The sequence below is a fragment of the Canis lupus genome, chromosome 22 (assembly GCF_003254725.2).
Source record: "Canis lupus dingo isolate Sandy chromosome 22, ASM325472v2, whole genome shotgun sequence".
NCBI classification, from domain to species: domain Eukaryota; kingdom Metazoa; phylum Chordata; class Mammalia; order Carnivora; family Canidae; genus Canis; species Canis lupus.
This window is the reverse complement of record NC_064264.1, coordinates 60,852,517-60,872,353: the sequence shown is the minus strand read 5'-3', so window position 1 is coordinate 60,872,353 and position 19,837 is coordinate 60,852,517. Positions and strand designations below refer to the sequence as shown.

At 59.4% G+C, this 19,837-nt stretch overlaps 2 protein-coding genes across 4 annotated transcripts in view; both read left to right on the top strand.

Annotated features, from left to right (window-relative positions):
* Positions 1 to 12,760, top strand: part of ADPRHL1 (ADP-ribosylhydrolase like 1) — a 22,003-nt gene extending 9,243 nt beyond the window's left edge. For 2 of the 3 annotated variants that reach the window (XM_025440995.3, XM_049099190.1), the window contains 4 exons: positions 1,819 to 1,959; positions 4,677 to 4,804; positions 6,087 to 6,219; positions 6,869 to 7,748. In XM_025440995.3, coding sequence (XP_025296780.1) covers positions 1,819 to 1,959; positions 4,677 to 4,804; positions 6,087 to 6,219; positions 6,869 to 7,026 — 560 coding nt within the window. In that variant the 3' untranslated portion in view covers positions 7,027 to 7,748. Of the gene's footprint in view, positions 1 to 1,818; positions 1,960 to 4,676; positions 4,805 to 6,086; positions 6,220 to 6,868; positions 7,749 to 10,495 lie in introns of those variants that run through there. The other variant, XM_025440996.3, reaches the window with a different exon arrangement.
* LOC112655796 (proline-rich protein 36) lies at positions 11,440 to 19,837 on the top strand. The gene is made up of 2 exons (XM_025440998.3): positions 11,440 to 11,571; positions 13,788 to 19,837. The coding sequence occupies exon 2, from the start codon at positions 13,861 to 13,863 to the stop codon at positions 17,893 to 17,895; it is 4,035 nt and encodes a 1,344-aa protein (XP_025296783.3). The 5' UTR covers positions 11,440 to 11,571; positions 13,788 to 13,860; the 3' UTR covers positions 17,896 to 19,837.

Genomic DNA, 19,837 nt, shown 5'->3' with positions numbered 1-19,837 from the left:
CTTTTTTTTTAAATTTATTTATTCATGATAGTCACACGGAGAGAGAGAGAGAGAGGCAGAGACACAGGCAGAGGGAGAAGCAGGCTCCATGCACCGGGAGCCTGACGTGGGATTCGATCCCGGGTCTCCAGGATCGCGCCCTGGGCCAAAGGCAGGCGCCAAACCGCTGCGCCACCCAGGGATCCCTTACGCTGCTTTTGACCTAAAAGCAGGCTTGGCATTGAGTGTGATGATACTGGGGTGGGAAGAGTCCTCAGCAGGTTCAGTGTCATTTCGCCAGGATAAAAGGAAAAGAAAAGCACCAGTTATCTGGATGCAGTGAGGATCTGGTTGACTCATGGGCATCAGCATTTCTGTTGCCATCTGCTGCCAGGTGCCACACTGGGTGGGGGTGAGGGTCTGAACCAGACCAGTGCTCACTGGCCACATGAGCAGGACCACCTCAACGCCCGTGCCTCTGTTTCCCCACCTGTCACAGTGGTGACTGTGGTATTGAGAGCCAGGCCTCCTTGTGCACAAGGAAAAAGTGCATGGAGCGACCCCTCTTGGCTGGTGCTCTGGGGAGCAGGCAAGCCAGCTGTGCCCAGGGTTCCCCACCGTGTGCCCATCACAGAGATGGAGGACAGGTGGGGCCCCAGCGCATGATGGTGACTCATGACCTAGAGAGTCAGTCAGCTCCTAATTTTAAAAAAAGAATGACTTGAAACTCATACACCTGTAAACACTCTTGATTGATGGCAGTGACACACCCTCCCCAGCCCCTGACACAGCCTGCCAGCTGCTCTCCTGCGACTTTCAAGGCCACTTCATCTTTAAAAAAAAAAAAAAAAAAAAGCTTTTATTTATTTATTTATTTATTTATTTATTTATTTATTTGAGAGAGAGCATGCACACCTGATCAGGGGGAGGGGCAGAGGGAGAGCCCCAGAGCCACATGCAGGCCTTGAATCCAGGACCTGGGATCATGACCTGAGCCAAAGGCAGATGCTTAACCCACTGAGCCACCCAGGCACCCCTCGTGGCCACTTTCAATTCCCCCTATAAGTGGTGTGGCTCTGGGGTTGTGAGGACCACTCTGTGCCCTCCTGGCCACACCTTCGCAGGGCCACGTCCCTTAGACCCTTCAGTCTGTGTGAAGGGCATAGAATTCAAGCAGCTGGCGCACCGGGGCTGACTGGGAAGACTCAGGGCAGAGCCATGGCTCACTGGGGCTTCAACTGGAAGTGGATGGTGCCTGGGAAGCCCCGACCATGATGGCAAGGAGCATCTGGAGACAATATGACCAGCAAAAGAGTCTGGGTCGAGATTAGCTAATGTTATTATTAAAGGGTTGTTTCATGTAATTTGTTTCTAACTTAAGACTGGATGGAACGTTGAGGGTTTGGTCAAATGTGGGCAGCACCAGGAAGGGCATTGACTCCTGTACAAGTTTCCAGCCACCTCTGGCAGCAAGCGTCAGGGCCTTATGGCCATGTGCACATCCCAGATGCTAGATACCCCACAAGGGGGCAGGGTGACAGCAGGTGGTCGGGGCAGTAATGGATCTGACAGCGGGACCCTCACTCCCAGCCCATAGTGAGGCCTCACAGACTGGCCCGCAAGCCATCGAGGGGGTCTCCGGAGATGACCATGCCTTTTCCCAGGTGGTTGTGGCCTCTGTGTGGCTCTGCACCTCAGGCTGGCCCGGCAGGCTGTCCTCTGTGCTCAGGGCCATCTGTCCCCCTAATCGACCGCCTTTGCAAGGTAGGTGTGGCACCCTCTGAGTGGGAAGCACCCTATGGGCAGAGCCTACCTTGAGCCTCTGTGTCTGGCCCACAGGCTTTCTCGGGTCCCTGTGCACGGCCCTGTTTGCATCTTATGCTGCGCAGGGCAAGCCACTGGAGCAGTGGGGCAGAGACATGATGCGGACAGTCCCGCTGGCTGAGGAATACTGTAAAAAGACCATCCGGCACCTGTCAGGTGAGCCTGGCCTCCCTCCCTGTCACACTCACACTGGCCCCCAGAAATGGGTTGGTTTAATTCACACTCAGAGGAGGTTTGCATGGACCGGGCTCCCAGAGACATTGAGGTCTGTTTGCCCCACAGTGAAACCGAGGGCATCCTCCTGTGAACAGGCCCCAGGAGCTCCTGGCAGGAAGCAACACCTGCCCAGGGGCCCAGTATGCCATGCCAGGAGACCACACGCCGTGCTAGCTACTGTATCCAGCCCCCAGCCCTCTGCAGAGACCCCACCCTCCTGCTGTCAACAGCAGCCAGAAAGACGAGAGGGGTGCACACGTAGGCTCAGTATTCCAGATGGTCCTTACGTAGCCCATTCCCTGGAGAAGGACAAGGGACACACTGCTCCTCCACCTTACGGATGGCTGTGCCTGCCTGGAGGCTGAGGTCTGCTGCCACGGAGACCAGATGGGTACACGTGTCTGTCTCCACTGACTCCAAACCCGCCATCAAGGGGCTCACACAGTCTTTGGCACCAGCAGAGGTCCTAAGTGATCGCATTGTTGCTGGCAGTTGGGTGAGTGGTGGCCTGGCAGGTCGGACTCAAGAGGCAGGTGCAGGACTCAGAAACTCTGGCTTTGTCCTCGGGTGGCCACTCCCCTGCAGGATTCCTTCCCCTCGGGGAGGGATGGGTGCTGTGAGCAGTATAGGCAGCTCCGTGTGACCTTGAAAGTTTGGAAGCTGTCCTGGAGGGTTTCTGGAATAGTTATCCTGTCTGTCCCGGGGTAGTGGGACCAAAGGCACAAGTGCAGGGGCAAAGCTATTGGTTTTCTAGCTCAGGGCTGAAGTCTGGAGATAGAGAGCCAGTGAGTCACTTTCCTGTCACCTCTGATAAGTGGGGACTCGTTCTCAATGTCTCTCAAGAAACTTCCAGAACAACTTCACAAGGAGAACGTTGCTTCTCCTTGTGCCAGGTCATAGCTGGGAAACTCTTATCTCCAGGGCTTGTTCCCATGAGAATCAGAGAGCCTCACATCCACGGTGAACTTAAGTGTCCCTCTATAAACTTAATTATAGAACAGAGCTGCACAATCACCTTATTTCCGACCCTGGGGCTCTCTGTAGTGAGCACGCTGCCCGGGGTCACCGGGCTGGTCATGTGTCCAGCCCAGGGGGGATCACCTCCTCCCACATGGGAGACTCAGGTAAACAGGCCAGTGAGGGCTACGCAGTGGCTGCATTCCCATCGTGTCAGGGTTGAGACGATCCCCCCGGAGGTCTGGCTTAGCCCAGGGTGTCCTGAAGAGCAGCCGTCAGCAATGCTCCTTGGGCGGGAATGGGGAGGACCGCCGTGGGTCAGAAAACCTGAGACTTGATTCTTGCTGTTTAATTTTAAATTTGTTTAATCTGGAGCTTTTTGACCTTGTATGACACACCCTTTTTAACAGAAACCCAAAATCCTCCAGGGAAAATCATGTTCTGTTCACCCAGGGCCCTCTGCTTAGTGGTAACAACATCCCCTGGCAGTAAAGACAACTGGCAAATCAGTTCCGTGTTTTTTGTTTTAAACATTTTATCTACTTATTCATGAGAGACACAGATAGAGGCAGAGATGCAGGCAGAGGGAAAAGCAGGCTCCCTGTGGGGAGCCTGATGTGGGACTCCATCCCAGGACCCCAGGACCACAACCTGAGCCGAAGGCAGATGTTCAATTACTGAGACCCTAGTTCCATATTCTAATGTTTGGACTTCTCTTTTTTTTAAAGATTTATTATTATTATTATTATTATTATTATTATTATTATTATTATTAATGAGAGACACAGAGTGAGAGAGAGAGGCAGAGACACAGGAGGAGGGAGAAGCAGGCTCCATGCAGGGAGCCCGACGTGGGACTCGATCCCGGGTCTCCAGGATCAGGCCCTGGGCTGTAGGCGACGCTAAACTGCTGAGCCACCCGGGCTGCCCTAATGTTTGGACGTTTGTGTCCAGGAGGGAAGCGGTAGTGCAGGGACCAAGCCCTGGTCTCTGTGGGGCAGCTGGGGCTTCCCTGTCTGGCCCTGTCACCTCACCCCAACCTTAGGTCAGCTTTGCTTTCAGTTTTATAAAGCAGACTCTGGCCAGCTTTTCCAGGGGCCTGTTGTTCCCTGGGGACCTGGAGCCCCACCCCAGGACTGTCCCTGAGGGTCTGTCTGCAGCCGCCCAGCCCTCCCCTATTCCCCAGACTCTGTCCTCGGCTCCTGCCCATGATAGGAGCAGCAGTGGCCACGGTGTGCTGACCCGGGCTGGAGGGCCCACAGGGGCTTGTGCCTCTCAGGTTCTTGGAGGACACAGCACGGTCCTCCAGCTGCACCTGCCCAGCTGCTGCCACGAATGTCCTCTTCATTCACCACCCCTGGGACTGGCGTGCTGGGCCATTGGCCAGAAGGGAGAAAAAGCCTCCTCCTGGGCTGCCTTGCATCCGTGAAGAGATACAGGCTCAGAATTTCCAAGAGGATGCTCTTTGAAGAACTTTACTCCCTGCTCTGGGTTCAGAGTAGAGTCAAGCAAGGTTCGGGGTTGCTTTGTCCTATGTCTCCATTTTCCTCACTTGTTTCAAAGTAGCTGCAGACATGAGCATCACAGGGGGAGGGGGCTTGGCCTCCACCTCCTACTCCTGCCCGAAGGCTACCTGCCCACCGTCCTTGCGGCCTGGCCGGTGGCCCTCGTGTGCAGCCTGGTCTGTTCTTTATGTTCAGAATACCAGGAGCACTGGTTCTACTTTGAAGCTAAGTGGCAGTTTTACTTGGAGGAGAGGAAACTCAGCGAAGACACGGGAAGTAAAGCCATCTTCCCTGACCACTATGACGCAGAGGAGAGGGACAAGGTGAGTCTTGCCTGGTCGGGGGGTGGGGATGGGCTGTCAGGGCCCACTGCCCGGGATCCCCACCAAGGAGCCGCTGCCACTGGACTGGGCCTCTGCCATGTCTCGGGCTTGGCCTAGGGGGCTCCCCTGGCAACCAGGGGCCCAGAGCCACCATGGGGGTGGGCCTGGAAGCCTCCCTGGAGGAAGCATGTTTCAAACAGATAAAATTTTATCTTTCCATTTTCTCTAATTAAAAGCATGGTTGTGCTAGAAATTTTGAAGATGTAATTGTTAAAGATATTCTATTTCACCACATATTTTCTAAGGGCCAGGACATGAGGTCATATGTGATGAATCAGGCTGTGCACACCATCACCCTTCCTCATGCTGATGTTGTCAGCATTGTTTTTTTTTTTTTAATTTTAAAATTATTTTATTTATTATTTTTTTTAGTTTTTTAAATTAATTCATTTTTTTAGCATTGGGTTTGGTAGCACAAGGGAAAGACCTGATTCGCTGTAGCTCAGCCAAGATAGACACTACCCTTATGTTCACAGAGCCCACAGCTGAGTTGAAAGTCCCTCGCAGTGAGCCGCTGAGGACATTTCTGTGTGGCTACTCGGCCATTCTGAGTACACAGCTGTAGTCCAGGCTGGCTGCCCCAGCTCCAGCCAGCACGTCTGCATTCTAGGTGTTAGGGAGGCTCAAGGGGAGAGGTGCTCCCTACCACCCCTCCGTGTGCCCCTCAAGGGCCTCTCCGGAATGCAGGCAGGCCTAGGGGTGCGGTCCTTCAGATGGAGGTGCTGCTGCCCCAAACCAATGCTGAATCTGTCGCTCCGGCACAGAGGTGAGACTTTCCCAGATCCCGGCTCTCTGCAGTCTTTCTGCTCATGGTGCACCCACAGGGCATCACTGCACCGCCACCGGGCCCTGACCCTAGGCCTTGGTGCCTGCTGGCCCCAAGCTCTGCTCAGACAAGGGCTGCATGTGTCCCAGCAGCCCAGTCACTGGCTCTAACCCCTTGCTGGACTATGATGTCACCACAGACTCGCCGGCTACCCCAGCACGTGGTCAGGTGATCTGTGGACTGTCTGCATCCATAGGAGCTGCGAGAAGTTGATCTTCCCTCTGCACTGTCACCCCCTGCCCTGGGGCAGTGCTTGGCACGCAGGTGGTAATCCATCAGTGCACAGCGAGTATGTGAACAGCAGAGCCCTGGACAACCCAGGAGGCGCATACTCTGGCGCAAACTGACACTGGTTTTACTATGGCTATGTGCCCTGACCCCTAGCTCTTTCTTTAGGCTTACAGGAAATGGAGTTCGGAAGGCCGAGGGGGCCGGCGGGGCCATGACGCTCCTATGATTGCCTATGATGCTCTCCTTGGAGCCGGGGATGACTGGACGGAGCTCTGCCACCGGGCCATGTGTCATGGAGGTGAGATTGCCTTCTTTAATGGTCTTGGGCTTCCAGGCAATCAGCACCCCTTCTCATCCCAAAGTGTGCTCCCAGCACGTCCGAGGCTACAGGCATCAAGGGCAGCCTCCTGAACCCCAGAGTATGTGTCCTTCCTTGTGCAGAGTGCTGCCTCATGTGCCCATCTGAGTGTGAGCTCAAGAGAACAAGGCATTGGGGGAGCCGTGGGGCGGCTCTGTGGGTACAGGCAGCGCACAGTCCTGAGGACTCACTCTGTAGCCCCCGGTCCAAGCCCTCCCATGGTGGCTGTGACTGTTGCCCGGCTGGGCAGGACTGCCCTGCGTCCTGGTGCCCACGCTCTCCTGTGGGTGTGAAACAGGGCATTCCAGCAGCTCGTGCTGGGCACAGTGTGTCCTGGACATCGGGGCCCCTCAGTTCCTGGTGCTGAGGTGGGAGAGACACCAGCACCACCCAGTGGATGTGGGTCTGTGGACAGCCCAGGCATTTGCGCACACTCGTGTGTCTCAGTGTGCAAGGAGGGAAGGAAGGGGCAGCAAATCCACCAGATTGGTGCACCCAGAGCAAAGCTGGGGTTTGGCCCAAGGGCGAGGGCTGCCCAGAGGACCTGTGAGATGGGCCTTGGCAAGGAGAACGTGCGCTTCCCTTCCAGGTGAGAGCGGGGCCACAGGGACGATCGCGGGCTGCCTGTTCGGGCTGCTGCACGGCCTGGACACTGTCCCCGCGGGCCTGTACCAGGACCTGGAGCACAAGGAGGAGCTGCTGCAGCTGGGCGAAGCTCTATACCGCCTGTCCACGGAGGAGAAGTAAAGCTCTCCCGCCGCCAGGCTCTGGGTCCCCAGGGGCATCTCCGCACTGCTCTTGGCCCTCCCAGGAGGGCCGACGCCTAAACGGCCATAATTATATTTTAACTGACCCCCCATTGCCAAACTCTAACTGCCATATGAAATGCACTGTCTGTCCTAGAGAATGTCTGTCCTGCTCACATGTGGCCCCTTGGCCCTCCTCCACACATAGCGGCACAATCTTTTGCACAATCGGTGTATTTCACTCTGGGCAGAACTAATGCTACTTGCTCACTCACGCCAACAAAACTAATGTGACGGCCCAGCGAGGACAGAGCCCACGTGCCCGCCTGCCCCTGGCCTTGGCCTCTGGCAGGGCCGCCAGGCTGTGCCTTCTGCAGCAGATGGAAGCACGCACTTAACCTCCTGCTGACGTCTTTAATCACACTAGATCTTTAAAACCAGCCCCTTTGGAACAAATGCCTGAGGAATCCGGGGAATAAAGGGCCCTTGTGTGTCACCTGCATCTCCTCCTGTGTGGTCTGCAGTGGTCACGGGGCTGATGGGTCCACCCACGGCCACCACCTGCTCCACCAGGCTCGTGCTGACACTCCTCGTGGCCGGGGTGTCTCTGTCTGCGAGTCTTGAAAAAGAGAACTCTCTCTTTTCTTAAAAATGGCCTGGGACACAACATTTGTGAATTAGCATCTGGTGTGAATAAAAGAGCAGTTGGTGTTTCACGGTTAACATGGAGCTTTGGTGGCTTGCCTGGGGCCGGCCCACTGTGCCAGCGCCCTCTTCATGGAAGGCAGCCTCGGAGCGTGGCCGGCGGCCCCCCGAGCCCATGGGGTCACCCCCTTGCTTCTCAGGCCTGCCTGAAGGCTTTGTGCCAGCTGGCAGGCGAGAGACCCTGGGGGAGTGGCTGGCAAAAGGGCATCTGGGTCACTCAACTAACCTTTGCTGCTGTTGGTGCTTTCCAGTGGGAGGGGGTGAAAAGGCACAGGCCAAGCCGTCTGGGCTGCAGGGGGGTGGGGACGGCCACCAGCGTGCCCCTGAGAAGGTAAGCTGGCTCACCCTCATCACCTGCCAGGGGGGCCCTGGGACCACGTACCAAAGCAGGCACGGGGTTGGGGGCCCGGTCAGCCGCAGGGGAGGTGGCTCTTCGTCCCACTGACAGTTAGGAGAACCCATTCCATCCTGGGGATCAGGAAGTGGGCCTAGTTACAGGTTGATTATAAAACATTTCAGCAAAACTTCACAGGACCCGGGAGAGGAGCAGATGGTCTCCCCATCTCCCTGCAGAGAAATACACACGCTGAAGAAAACAAGACCCCAGAAGGCAATGGGGTGGACAGGGCACCCACTCAAATCCTGAAACGTTTTATATCTGTGATTTCATCTTTATTGCAGAGGAAACACCACACAGCTTCTGAAATGCAAGTGCCATACATGGTGGTGTGTGGAGAGTGGGAGGCTCCCAAACTCCCAGCTACAGTTGTGCTCCCAGGCCCCTCCCAGGCCCCAGAAGCAGCCTTGTGCATGACCCAGGGACTCGCACAGGCACACACGTGCACGCACACACACACTCCAGTCTCTGGCTGTGGGATATCGCACTTACTGGTGTGGTGTAATTCATGTAACTCAGTTGCTCCTCTTCGTAGCGCAGATGGCTCAGGCTTGCATCCCCCCGCCCCCCATCTGCTTCCCATCCCTGAGCAAGGACACTGGCAGTAGCTCCAGAAGTCTGCACTCCTGGGCGCAGGGCACTAGGATCTCTGTGGTCAGGCCAGGGCGAGTCCTTACCATGTGGATGGCGCTCCCCCAGCTGTGCTGGCGCGTGCGGGGCTCGTGGGAAAGGGTCTGCTCTCCTGCCACCCCCAGGGCCCCAGGTTGGAGCAGGTGCTCCGCTCTGCTCACACGCTTCTGCACATCAGGCTGATTTGACTAATTCCCATCCCCAGACTCTTTGGTTAAGAGGTTTTGCATTTAGATTTTGAATCCTTGATCCCAGTGTTTTGGTTCCTGGAAGCCAGACGGAAGGTGGGTTTGGCAGCAGGGGCAGCCCACCCGGTAAGTCACCCGCGAGGTCAGAGGGGTCTGCTCAGGCGGTCCAGCGGCACAGCGGCCTCAGCCCGTTTCCAGGGGGTGGGGGGCAGCAGGTGTCATCACTGCCCCTCACACATGGCATGGTCGGAGCTGTTGGTGACTGAGAACTTAAACCCAGCCTGCCTGCAGCCCAGCCCCACTTCCCAGCTGTCCACCAGCCTCCCCCATGCAGCGACACGTGTCTCCAGCCTCAGGCCCACCGACCCTGGAGCAGACAGCATAGGGGGCTCAGTCAGGTGATCTCAGAGGGAACCGGAAACAGTCCTTGTTTCTGAGAAGGCCGCTGGGGACACGGGGCCTTCTCAGAGCCACAGGCCATGGGGACACGCCAGGGACATCCTAACCTATGTATTGGCCCTCGGCCCACGTCCATCCTGCCCCATTGTAATTCTTTCCAAGTACATTAAAACACAAAAAGTCACCAAGTCGCCCCAGACGCTCCCTCCAGGAGCTGTTCGCCCTGGGCCGATCGCTGCTGTGTTACCACGGCCTCGTGCCTAGTGTCTCTCTCCATGCGCGCTCCGTGATGCAGACGGATGCGTCCAGCAGCGGCTGTGCCGGGGACCCCACGGCCTGCCTGCGCCCCCCATCAGCTGGGGCTGGGCTGACGCCCCTCTCTCCCCATAGCCAGCCAGCTAGGGGCTTGGGGGTGGGGCCAGGGGCACCCTAACCAGGCCAGCCAGCTTCACTTCTAGGAAGACACAGGGGCTCAGGTAGCCTGACCCTGACTTATGGCACAGTTTCAGCCCCACTGCCCCTCATGGCTCCAGGTGGCAGAGGTGGCCTGCTCAGGGAGGCGACCTGCTCAGGGAGGCAGCCCACCGAGCGTCTGCAAGGACACCTCCACAGGGGCGCAGGAGGGCATAGGCTGCGTGGGGCAAGTGGGCAGGCTTGCTGGGCCAGAGGGCCGCAGTGGGCAGGAAAGGGTGAGTGCAGGTCACTGCAGAGCAGGGGCTGCCATGGGGGCACAGCTCTCTGTGTGGAAGCCTCTGAGCCCCCCAACTACTGCGGGAGCAGAACCGTGGGTGTGACCCTGGCTGGCTTCTCTCCCTTCTCTTGAGGACACACTTGGCGGGGTGCAGGGTCCCTGCTGCCTTGGGACTCAGTGGTCTCCCCAACAGTGCCTAGAAGATCTCTTATCTCAGAAGAGGACACGGGGGCCAAGGGGCATCCCCTCACTGCCCGAGGACATGCTGACGAGGCCCATCCAGATCACACCCGTGCCCACTGATAAGCAGACGGTGAAGGCCAGGCACTGCCAGCCAGAAGGCCCAACTGGGAGCCCCCAGGCATGCCGCGCGGCTGGCCTCCTGAAGCCGGGGTGGGGTGGAGGGTCTCAGCCAGGGGGTGTCCTGCACACTGACCTGCCAGTGTCCCTGTGTTTCCAGGTGACCCCTCAGTTGCCAGAGGTGCCAAAAGAGCTGCCAGCAAAGTTACATAAGCTGTGCCACTTAGATTGGCCCTGGAGAAAGGTGTTCTGGTCTGGCCCTGACATGGGCCTGGGGACGTCCGCCCACACTAGCCGGCAGGGGGCAGCCCCAACGAAGCCACAGACCTCAGCCCGCCTCTGGGAAGCACTGGCGCCACAGAAACAGCTTGGCTTTGGTGTGCGAACGGCTGCACTCCCGGCTGTCCTCACCTGCATCAGGCTGCTCAGGCCAGGCGCCCGGGACACAGAGAAGGACATGTGGGCCTGCCTGCAGGTCCGGGGTCAGGCAGCCACAGAAGGCCCGACCAGGGACCTCACCTCCACAGGTGCACGCGCACCGTCCCGTGGGAGAATTCATGCCCCTGGCCATTCTGACTCAGTGACCTCAGGGGTGCAGAGGGCCAAGTTGGTACCTTGCAGGGACGCTGAGGGGCCTCCACAGGACCTGTGGGACAGCATGGCCAGGCTGATCGTGGTGGGGGGTGCCCAGTGACCCTGACACCCAGAGACGTCAGAGGGACGGGGTGCAGTCCACCCTGAGCTGTTCAGACCATGGGGTCCTGGCACCCGTGGGCAAGGGAAGCTGCAGGGGCACAGGCCATGGGGCTCGTCCCCAGGGCCTGTCTCCAGAGCTGTTCCAACCATCGCACTCAGCCCCAAGCCAGGAAGGTGAATGGAAAAGGCCATGTGAGCCATGGCCTCCAGTAGGGTGGCCAGCTTCTCTCAGAAGCCCTCACCCCAGCACCCCAGGCCCCACCTGCAAACCGGGGTCCTGGGCCCAGAGGCCCCCGGGGGCTCTGCTGCTGCCACCCTGCCATGAGGCTGGGACCCTGCACACTGTGATGGGCACTCAAGACCCCGTGGTGATGGCATGTGACAGCATCAGCCTGCTGCTCAGTCCCATCATGAGCTCAGCCGGTGCTGCCAGGCCGGACCACACACCAGGTACGGAGCCCAGTGTCTGGACTCGGTGTGGAGGTGCTCGGCACTGCAGAGATGGGTGTCCAGTCGTCGGCTGGGAGCAGCCTGGCTGGGGTGAGTGCTTTGGCCAGCGCTCCAGTCGGGATGAGGCTTCCATGGGCGTCTTCCGGAGCGCGGGCAGGGTCCCAGAAGGAGGGACGTGAGCATGGACGGGCAGATAGGACTGCAGCACGAGGACACGGTGCCAGGAACAAGGGGCTGTGGCCTCGCTGGCAGCGGGAGTTTGGACCCAGTTCTAGAAACAGTGGAGGCTGCATCTGCATGACGCTTGAGGAGCCGGAGCCTGTGGGTACATGGGTGGAGTGCGGGGTCTCCTCTGGCTGCCTCTGGGTGGTGGGGAGACACAGCTCGTGGGCTGTGGAGGAAGCCTGGACTGCTGGTCCCAAGCTGATGACAACCTGCCTTGGCAGGAAAATGCAGTCTCCGGTGACCCTGCAGAGGGTAGGAGAGTGGGGTCCCTGCAGGCCACTGGAGGCCAAGGAAGCAGCAGCCGGGCAATGATGCCAACCTCCTCCACCAGAACAGGAGGTGCCAAAGGTCCCAATGACACTGAAACCAGCCTGCTCTGACCCCAGGGCCGGGGATGTGGGTAGCAGGGCACGGCCTCCCGGGGCGCCCCGCCTGCCTGCTGACCTCCCAGCGCTCCTGCAGCGGCTCACATTGTGCACTGTGACTGTGCAGCCCTCCTGGCTCTCAGCCCTCCAGCTTAGGAACGGGTTTAGCTTTCTGTTTTGTTTTAGGAGCCTGACCACCACGGTGGCTCCCCAAACGCGCAGTTGTCTGAGATCGGGAAAGAGCCTGAGCTATCCTGGGGTTTCTCAAAGTGGGATCCCTGGGCCAGTGGCAGCCACAGCAGGTTCTCAGGCCCCTGGCGGATGATGACGTCGGACATAGTGGAGGCACCACCAGTCCTCGGGGTCATCACAAGTAGTCTGGTATCTGAAAACAAGGACAGCTGCTGTGCTGCACAAACTGACAGCATCAGGGTGGACTGGGGGCTCTTGCGGGGAGCCTATGGGGGCAGGCGTCCAAGATCACATCCCTCAAAGGGAGACCCTCAGCTCCTGGGCACGGGTTGGGGCCAGGTTGCCAGGCTACGGACCACCTGCGACCCCGGGCAGCCCCCGGGAGTGTGCGTGCTCCTCACAGCTGTCTAAAAGGATGCAGGTGTGGCATCTATAATCAGAGCCCTCTTTTCTGGAAAATGCATAAAAGCACATAAAGAAAAGTATTTTTGTGTTTCCTTCCAATCTGATTTGTGTCAGGTGGTGGGGTTGGGCCTCAGTTCACGTGCGGCTCCACAGCTTGCCTCTCCACCTCTCCACCTGAGCTCCTCCCAGGAGCCTGATCTCGCACGTTTAGAACGCTGTCGATTTTTTTTACTGTCGTGGACAACAGCATGAAGGCTGCCTCGCCATTGTCTCCACGGAAGAAATGCTAAAAGGCAGAATGGCTGGGTGCTGCTCTGGGTGCATCTTCACAGAAGTGCCGCCTGGACGGATGGGAGGGGGTCCGCCCGCCGCACCAGGCTGCACAGGATGGGGTCCCAGCGACCCCGTCCCCAGGAGCCTTGTCAGTGGCAGGGATGAAGTCAAGGGCCTGTGGGCACCTTGCTGGCGAGCATCTCCTGGGACAGAGCTATGGGGTAGCTCTGGGAGCATTTCAAGTCGTTCAGGAATCCAGGCCTCATCGGGGCCTGGCTCTCCCCCCGCTGGGCAGCAAAGACCAGTCCTCCAGATCCACTTGTTGGCTGCCCGCACTTCCTGCCTCCAAGATCTGCCCCAGGGCTAAGTCCCTGTCCCAGTCCGGGGGCCCGTGCTCCGTCTGGGGCTCTCGGACAGCTCGGCTCCAGGATTGAGTCGGGATATACCCATGGTGTTAAAACCTCATTTCTTACACTAAAACTTAGATATGCACAGAATCCCACAGGAAATACAAATTCTTTACTCTTATTTTTTTCTTATTTATACATCATAAAAAAATTCAAATAGCACAGCAGTTTTCCAACGTGCTTCCACAGAGTATTACCACCAATGTCCCAAAGCCCCGGAAGGACTTTGGTGGTAATAGAGGTGGGCTAGAAATGGGAAGTGACGAGTGGCCTGGGAGGTGATGGGTGTCCCTCTGCATCTCCCAGCTCCCCATCTGCTGTTCTCCCCTAGGACTTGTTGGGGTGTTGGAAACGGGATTGTTCCCCAGAAAACATTCTGTGGGGTCACCTTGGGAAAGACAAAGATAAAACCTGTGACGACTGATTTCTTTTCCTGCAGCTCCAAGCGCAGCAAGATCTGTGAAAGCAAGAAACCCGTTGACACCCACACCTTGAGAAAGAAGGTCAGCAGCATGACGTGTGAGCCGGCTGTCCGTGCTGTCCTCGGCAGTCTTCTGCTCTATGTCACCGAGCTCCAGGCCAGGCCACCAGAGCCTCCTCCTGCCATGAGGGCAGAGGGCACAAGGAGCAGGGTGGGCCGCCCCTCTGAGACCCAGAACACCCAGCGGCGGCCTACATGCTTCCAGCTCCTGCAGGCCAGGTTCATGGGCACTGGCCGCGAGCCCCGTCTCAAGAAGACCCAGGAGGTGGGGAGGCTGATTTTCAAGGACAAGCAGGGGCCCAGCAGGAGCCTGGTGACCACCACCATCAACAAGCTCCTGGAGAAGGCACGGGAGGGTGCCAGCTGCCCCACGCGGGACCGGGAGACGCTCCGCAGCCAGAAGCCGCGGCAAGGCTCCCCCACCAGGAAGGGCACCGTGAAAAACATCCTGAAGATATTCTTGGCCGCAGAGCAGAGGAATGTACATGAGGAGCCCAATGCTGCCAAGGGGCCCCCACCAACACCGGCCCCCAAGAGGGGCTCTGTGCTGTCCAGGCTGCGGGAGAAGTTTGAGCAGAGTGGCTGTCTCTGTTCCGAGGCCGGCGTGCTGCCGCTCCGCAAGGATGGGAGGAAGAAGAAGAACCTGCAGAAGAGGAGGCTGCACCGGCCCGAAACCCGCGTGCTCTGCACGGCCACCATGACCAGCACCTGCATCCGCACGCCGCTAGCCCGCTTCCTGGCCTGCACTGCTGAGCCCAGGCTGGCCTTGAACATCGCCACTGTCGTCTGTCGCCCCAGAAGCTGGCTGTCCCACTGTGCCAAAATCCGCCACTCTGATCGGGGGCGTGTGCCCGAGGGGAGTAAGACAGCAGGACAGGGGCAGCCAGCTGGGGGTGCTCCCGCAGACAGACTGCACATGGCACGCCTGGGTGGGGAGCCAGTCCCCTGTCCTGTCTCCCCCAGGGGCCGTGAGCCCATGGTACCCCTCCTCCAACCAGCCTGCTCAGGGCAAGCCGGAGCAGTGGGAGGGGGCAGGATGGGGGAACCCCCGGCAGGGGACGCCACACAGTACACCTGGGAGCCTGGGGAAGCCGGGGCAGGAGCTGGCAGGGCCCCTGAGGTTGCCTTGATGGTTTGCAGTTCTGAGGATGAAACAGAAGGAGTGACTCTAGGCTCTGAGGGAGACCCTCTGTTCGCGGTCCAGGAGACTTTCCCAGAACAGAAGACCGTGGGACATATCCCACCACTGCCGGCGCCCGCGGTCCAGGCCCTGTGGCGGACACAGTCAGCCATGGAACCTCCCCAGGTAACCGTCACGCGGCCTGTTGTGTACAAAATGCCACCTTCTCCTGCCACGCCCAAGACCGCGGAGCCTCCCCAGGTAACCGCCACGCAGCCGGACACGTGCAAAGTGCAACCACCTTCTGCCACGCTGCCCAAGACCACGAAGCCTCCCCACGTAACCGCCACGCAGCCGGACACGTGCAAAGTGCAACCACCTCCTGCCACGCTGCCAAAGACCACGAAGCCTCCCCACGTAACCGCCACGCAGCCGGACACGTGCAAAGTGCAACCACCTCCTGCCACGCTGCCAAAGACCACGAAGCCTCCCCAGGTAACCGCCACGCAGCCGGACACGTGCAAAGTGCAACCACCTCCTGCCATGCTGCCCAAGACCACGAAGCCTCCCCAGGTAACCGCCATGCAGCCGGACACGTGCAAAGTGCAACCACCTCCTGCCACGCTGCCAAAGACCACGAAGCCTCCCCACGTAACCGCCACGCAGCCGGACACGTGCAAAGTGCAACCACCTCCTGCCACGCTGCCAAAGACCACGAAGCCTCCCCACGTAACCGCCACGCAGCCGGACACGTGCAAAGTGCAACCACCTCCTGCCACGCTGCCCAAGACCATGGAGCCTCCCCAGGTAACCGCCACGCAGCCGGACACGTGCAAAGTGCAACCACCTCCTGCCACGCTGCCAAAGACCACGGAGCCTCCCCAGGTAACCGCCACGCAGCCGGACACGTGCAAAGTGCAACCACCTCCTGCCACGCTGCCCAAGACCACGAAGCCTCCCCAGGTAACCATTCCATCTGCAAGGGGCACCACCAGTGTGGGGCAGGACCTCCTCGCGGCAGCTCCACAGAAATATCCCACCCAGGGAAAGGAGACCACTCATAGCTTTGGGGCTCCCAAGGAGCTCCAGCATCCTGAGGGTATGGCAGGAGAGGCCATGTCTGAGCTAGCCTGTGAGAAGCATCAGCTGCCAACGTCACATGACAAGCCGATCCATGGAGGGGATGCCCCATGGCATCATCCCACAGCCTCGGAGAATCAACGAAGTGGGGACAGCCCCTTGGCTCCGGGCCATGAGCAAGGGCTGCCTCCCGACAGGGGACGCCCAGCGGGCATCTCGGCACTGCTAGAGGCCCCCCTCAGTGACAGGACCAGGTCTGACAGTCCAACCTCCATGGACAAGAAGGTCCTGTGTGGGCGAGAGCTCAGGGGACCACCTCTAAGGGCCTCTGCCCGGCCCGGCCCACAGGCAGCAGGGAGCACCGGCCCCAGCCTTGGTGGCTACAGACCCGCCTCCTTTGGCAAATGTCTGAAACCAAGCACTGAAATCCCCAGGCTGGTGGTGGCCACTGGGGCCGTGGAGAGTCATGGCACACCAGTGCTGGGTAACACCGTGAATGCAGTAAACAGCGAGGCCAGAGAGCAGAACCCTGTGCACGAAGGAGAGAGCCTGGCAGCAGGAGCTCTGGCCCAGGCCACCAGCCAGCCACACAGCTCGGCCCCAGCCGGGTCCTGGAGGCACCTGCTTGGAGCAGCTGAGAGTGGTGCCCGTGGAGGCTCAGGGCATCACCAGGCTGAGACCCCCGAGTCCCCGGCTGCTGTTCCACTGGAGGCGGCGGGCACCCCGCATAAGAATGTCGTGGCCGAGGGTGAAGCTAGCACAGTGGCAGGAGGCAGAGGGGCCGCAGCTGCTCACAGGAGCCCCTGGGGGGCTGACATGACCCCAGGCCCAGGCTGGGCTCACCCCACGGCCAAGAGCAGGGGTGCAGTGGGGTCCCCACCTTTGCCTCCCGAGAACCAACAGGCCCAGGAGGACAAGCGCGTCCTGCCCAAAATCCAGGGTCTTCCCCGAGCTGGGGCTCCCTGCAGGCCTCCATCACCCCAGGGAGCAGCTGAAGGGCAGTGGGCAGGCAGGGCCCCTCCAAAGTGCCCCAGTGTCCAGGCACAGCCACTGCCCGCGTCCATCCCGAGGGCTGGTGTCTGGGAGGGAGCCAAGGTCAGGGACAGGCGTCGGCCGTGGTCAGGCCTAGGGATGCTGGAGGATAGGGCCATGGGGCCCACGAGGCTAGACGGTGCTCCCAAGGAGGGGGCAGCTCTGTGCGGCCGGAAGGCTGGGTCACATGCTGCAGAAGAGGGTCAGATGTGGCCCTGGAGGGTCGAGGGGGGCAGTGGCACTAAGGTGGGGGCCAGGGGGGTGGAGACTGGTCCCCATCACACTGAGAAGGGCCCAGAACATGCACGGGAGCAGCAGGCACAGCGTGCAGAGCACCTTCCGGGGGGACCTGGTGCCCAGGCTGGAAAGAACCAAGCACCTCCCCCTCCAGAGAGTCTGGGGCACCTGGCACTGGCACAGGCCAGCAGGATGTCACCCCACATCTGGGCGGGCCCACCCCACAACTCATCAGAGGCTGTGGCTGTGGCAGATGTGAGTGGGAGGTCCCAGGGAGCCCCCAGCGCTAGCCAAGGGGGGCCTGGAGCCCCACACGAGGTGGGCAGGAACCAGCGGTCCTCCAGCCCCAAGCCAGTGCTTGGCTTCATGGTGCCCGCACCCAGGCCTGGGGGCTGCCAGATGACCCGTGCCCCAACCGAGGAGGGGTCCCCACACACCATGGAGGCAGAGAAAGGTGCACTGGCACATGAACACCGCACAAGGTTGGCGCGCTTTGCAAAGTACAGAGCCCAAAGCTTCGGCGACCAGAGGTCCTTCGATTTGTCCTTCAGGCCAACGACAATCAGGGCCAGTGACACCTTTGAACTTCCAAAGTGAGGCCTCGGCTTCCGCACCCCAGACACGCCTGGCACCATGGTTGCTGCTCCTTGCCCAGACTATCGATTGTTTTCCTGCCTCCAAACCACACGGCCGTGCAGGTGTGCGTCCGGAGTGCCAGGCGGCTGGTTCCTATGTGGGCCCAGGGGCGGAGGGAGTGGGGTCCGAGGTGCAGACTTTGAGCTCTGCGCCACCCCCTCGGTGCTCTACGCCTTCTTCTCCAGGGTGGAACACTGAGGACGAGGGATGCCCGGGACATCCAGGTGCGTTTCCTCACTGTCCCGTTTTTTATGGTGCTCGGGGGTGTCCAGGCACACGTTTCTATCGCTGCACAGAGCCATGCTGTTTTCAGCACTTCAGTGTTTGCTGCTGAGCTTGTATGCATCTCTCCTGTCCTGTCTTGGTGGCTCTGGCCACCTTGCCCTCTGCAGTGTCGTTGGCAGGCGCCAACCCACAGGCCGGCACAAGGCGGCAGCCCCTCAGCTCTGCACCGGCAGGGAGCTGCCCATGAAGCACCTGCGGGACAAGAGCAGAACAAACCACAGGGAACTTCCAGTGCACAGGGCTGGAGGGGGGGCCGGTGCACAGGGAAGGGACGGTGCACGGGGATGGAGGGGGACCTTCAGCACACTTTCCAAAGGCACCGTCCCCAGGAAGAGGTCCTGTGGGCACCATGTGCTGAGAACAGGGACAGTCATGGTGCCGTGTCCCACCTCTCCGCACAGGGCCCGGCAGGTGGGGGGTGGGAGGTGGTATCTGGTGCCCCCGCCCCAGGAGTGGCAGGGGGCTGGCGTCCTGGAACTGCAAACCTGGAGCACACACTTGGGGGCACCTGGGCACATGCTCGGGGGGGGGGGGCGAGACCCACAGAGGCCAAGGTGGCAGTGCCTGCTCACACCCCAGGTGGCTTTGCAGGAGCTGAGGGTGACTGTGTGCCTGTCCTCCTCTTTCCTTCATATTTTGTTCCAGAGGATCTGAGGCTGTGTTTGGCAAAGAATGTGATGACAGAGGAGATAAAAATATTATATTCACGGAGTGTTCCCTTTTTAAAATAAGCAGTGGAGTTGTGTTGCTATTTTTAAATAGACCAGAAAGTCCGCGGATAATGTTCGGAGTGGTATGAGTCCAAGTGGTGGATCAGAATCTCCTCCAGATGGCAAGTTCATGCAGTTCACACACCCAGTGCCCCTGGAGGCCTGGCCAGCGTGGGGGTGTCTGCGACCCGCTGGGCTGGGGGCCGGTGCTCCCTGCTCACCAAACACGGCCGCAGGTCCCCTGCCTGTCCTGGGGCGGCTCCCAGTCGAGGATGACTTTCTGTGAGGACTTGACGGTGTTCAGTTGATGCGTTCCCATCGCAGTGAGGCCATGCGGCCGGAGGACCCCCACGAAAGCAGGTGCCCGACCCCGTCTGGCAGACTCGGCCTCTGCGTCCACACAAGGAAGGCCGGCGAGCCCTTCTGTGTGGGAGTACGTGCTGGGGGTGGGGTGGGGGTGGGGCTGTGGGCATCCTCCAAGAGGGTGTCCGTATGAGCCCCTTAGCCGATGGGTGCACCCCATGTGTGGCCTGGCTGCGGACGCCAGCCAGCTTCCTCTGCTGCTGACACCCTGCCTGCCTGCGGGGCTCCCAGGGGAAGGTCTCAGGTGCCCGCTGGGCGCTCAGGTGCTCCACTGTGCCCACCGGTGGTTAGGATCCTACGGACTCGACATCACCTCCTTATCTGAGTTACAATCTTGTAATTACGTGATTATGTAGCAATCCACAGCTATTGGACTCAATGCTCCCTGTGTTATCCTCTTTTGTACACAAATCCCTCTAAAATGGGTTTCTTAGGAAAAAACTACTATTTGTTCTATCTGTTGCGTTCTTCCCTTTGAATTTTTACTAACTTTGTTCAGCTGGAAATAATTTTGAAAACAGAAATAAACTATGTTGCCTATCACA

Coding starts and splice junctions, on each gene's coding strand:
- LOC112655796 (XM_025440998.3), top strand. CDS start 13,861: ATGACGTGTGAGCCGGCTGTCCGTGCTGTCCTCGGCAGTCTTCTGCTC.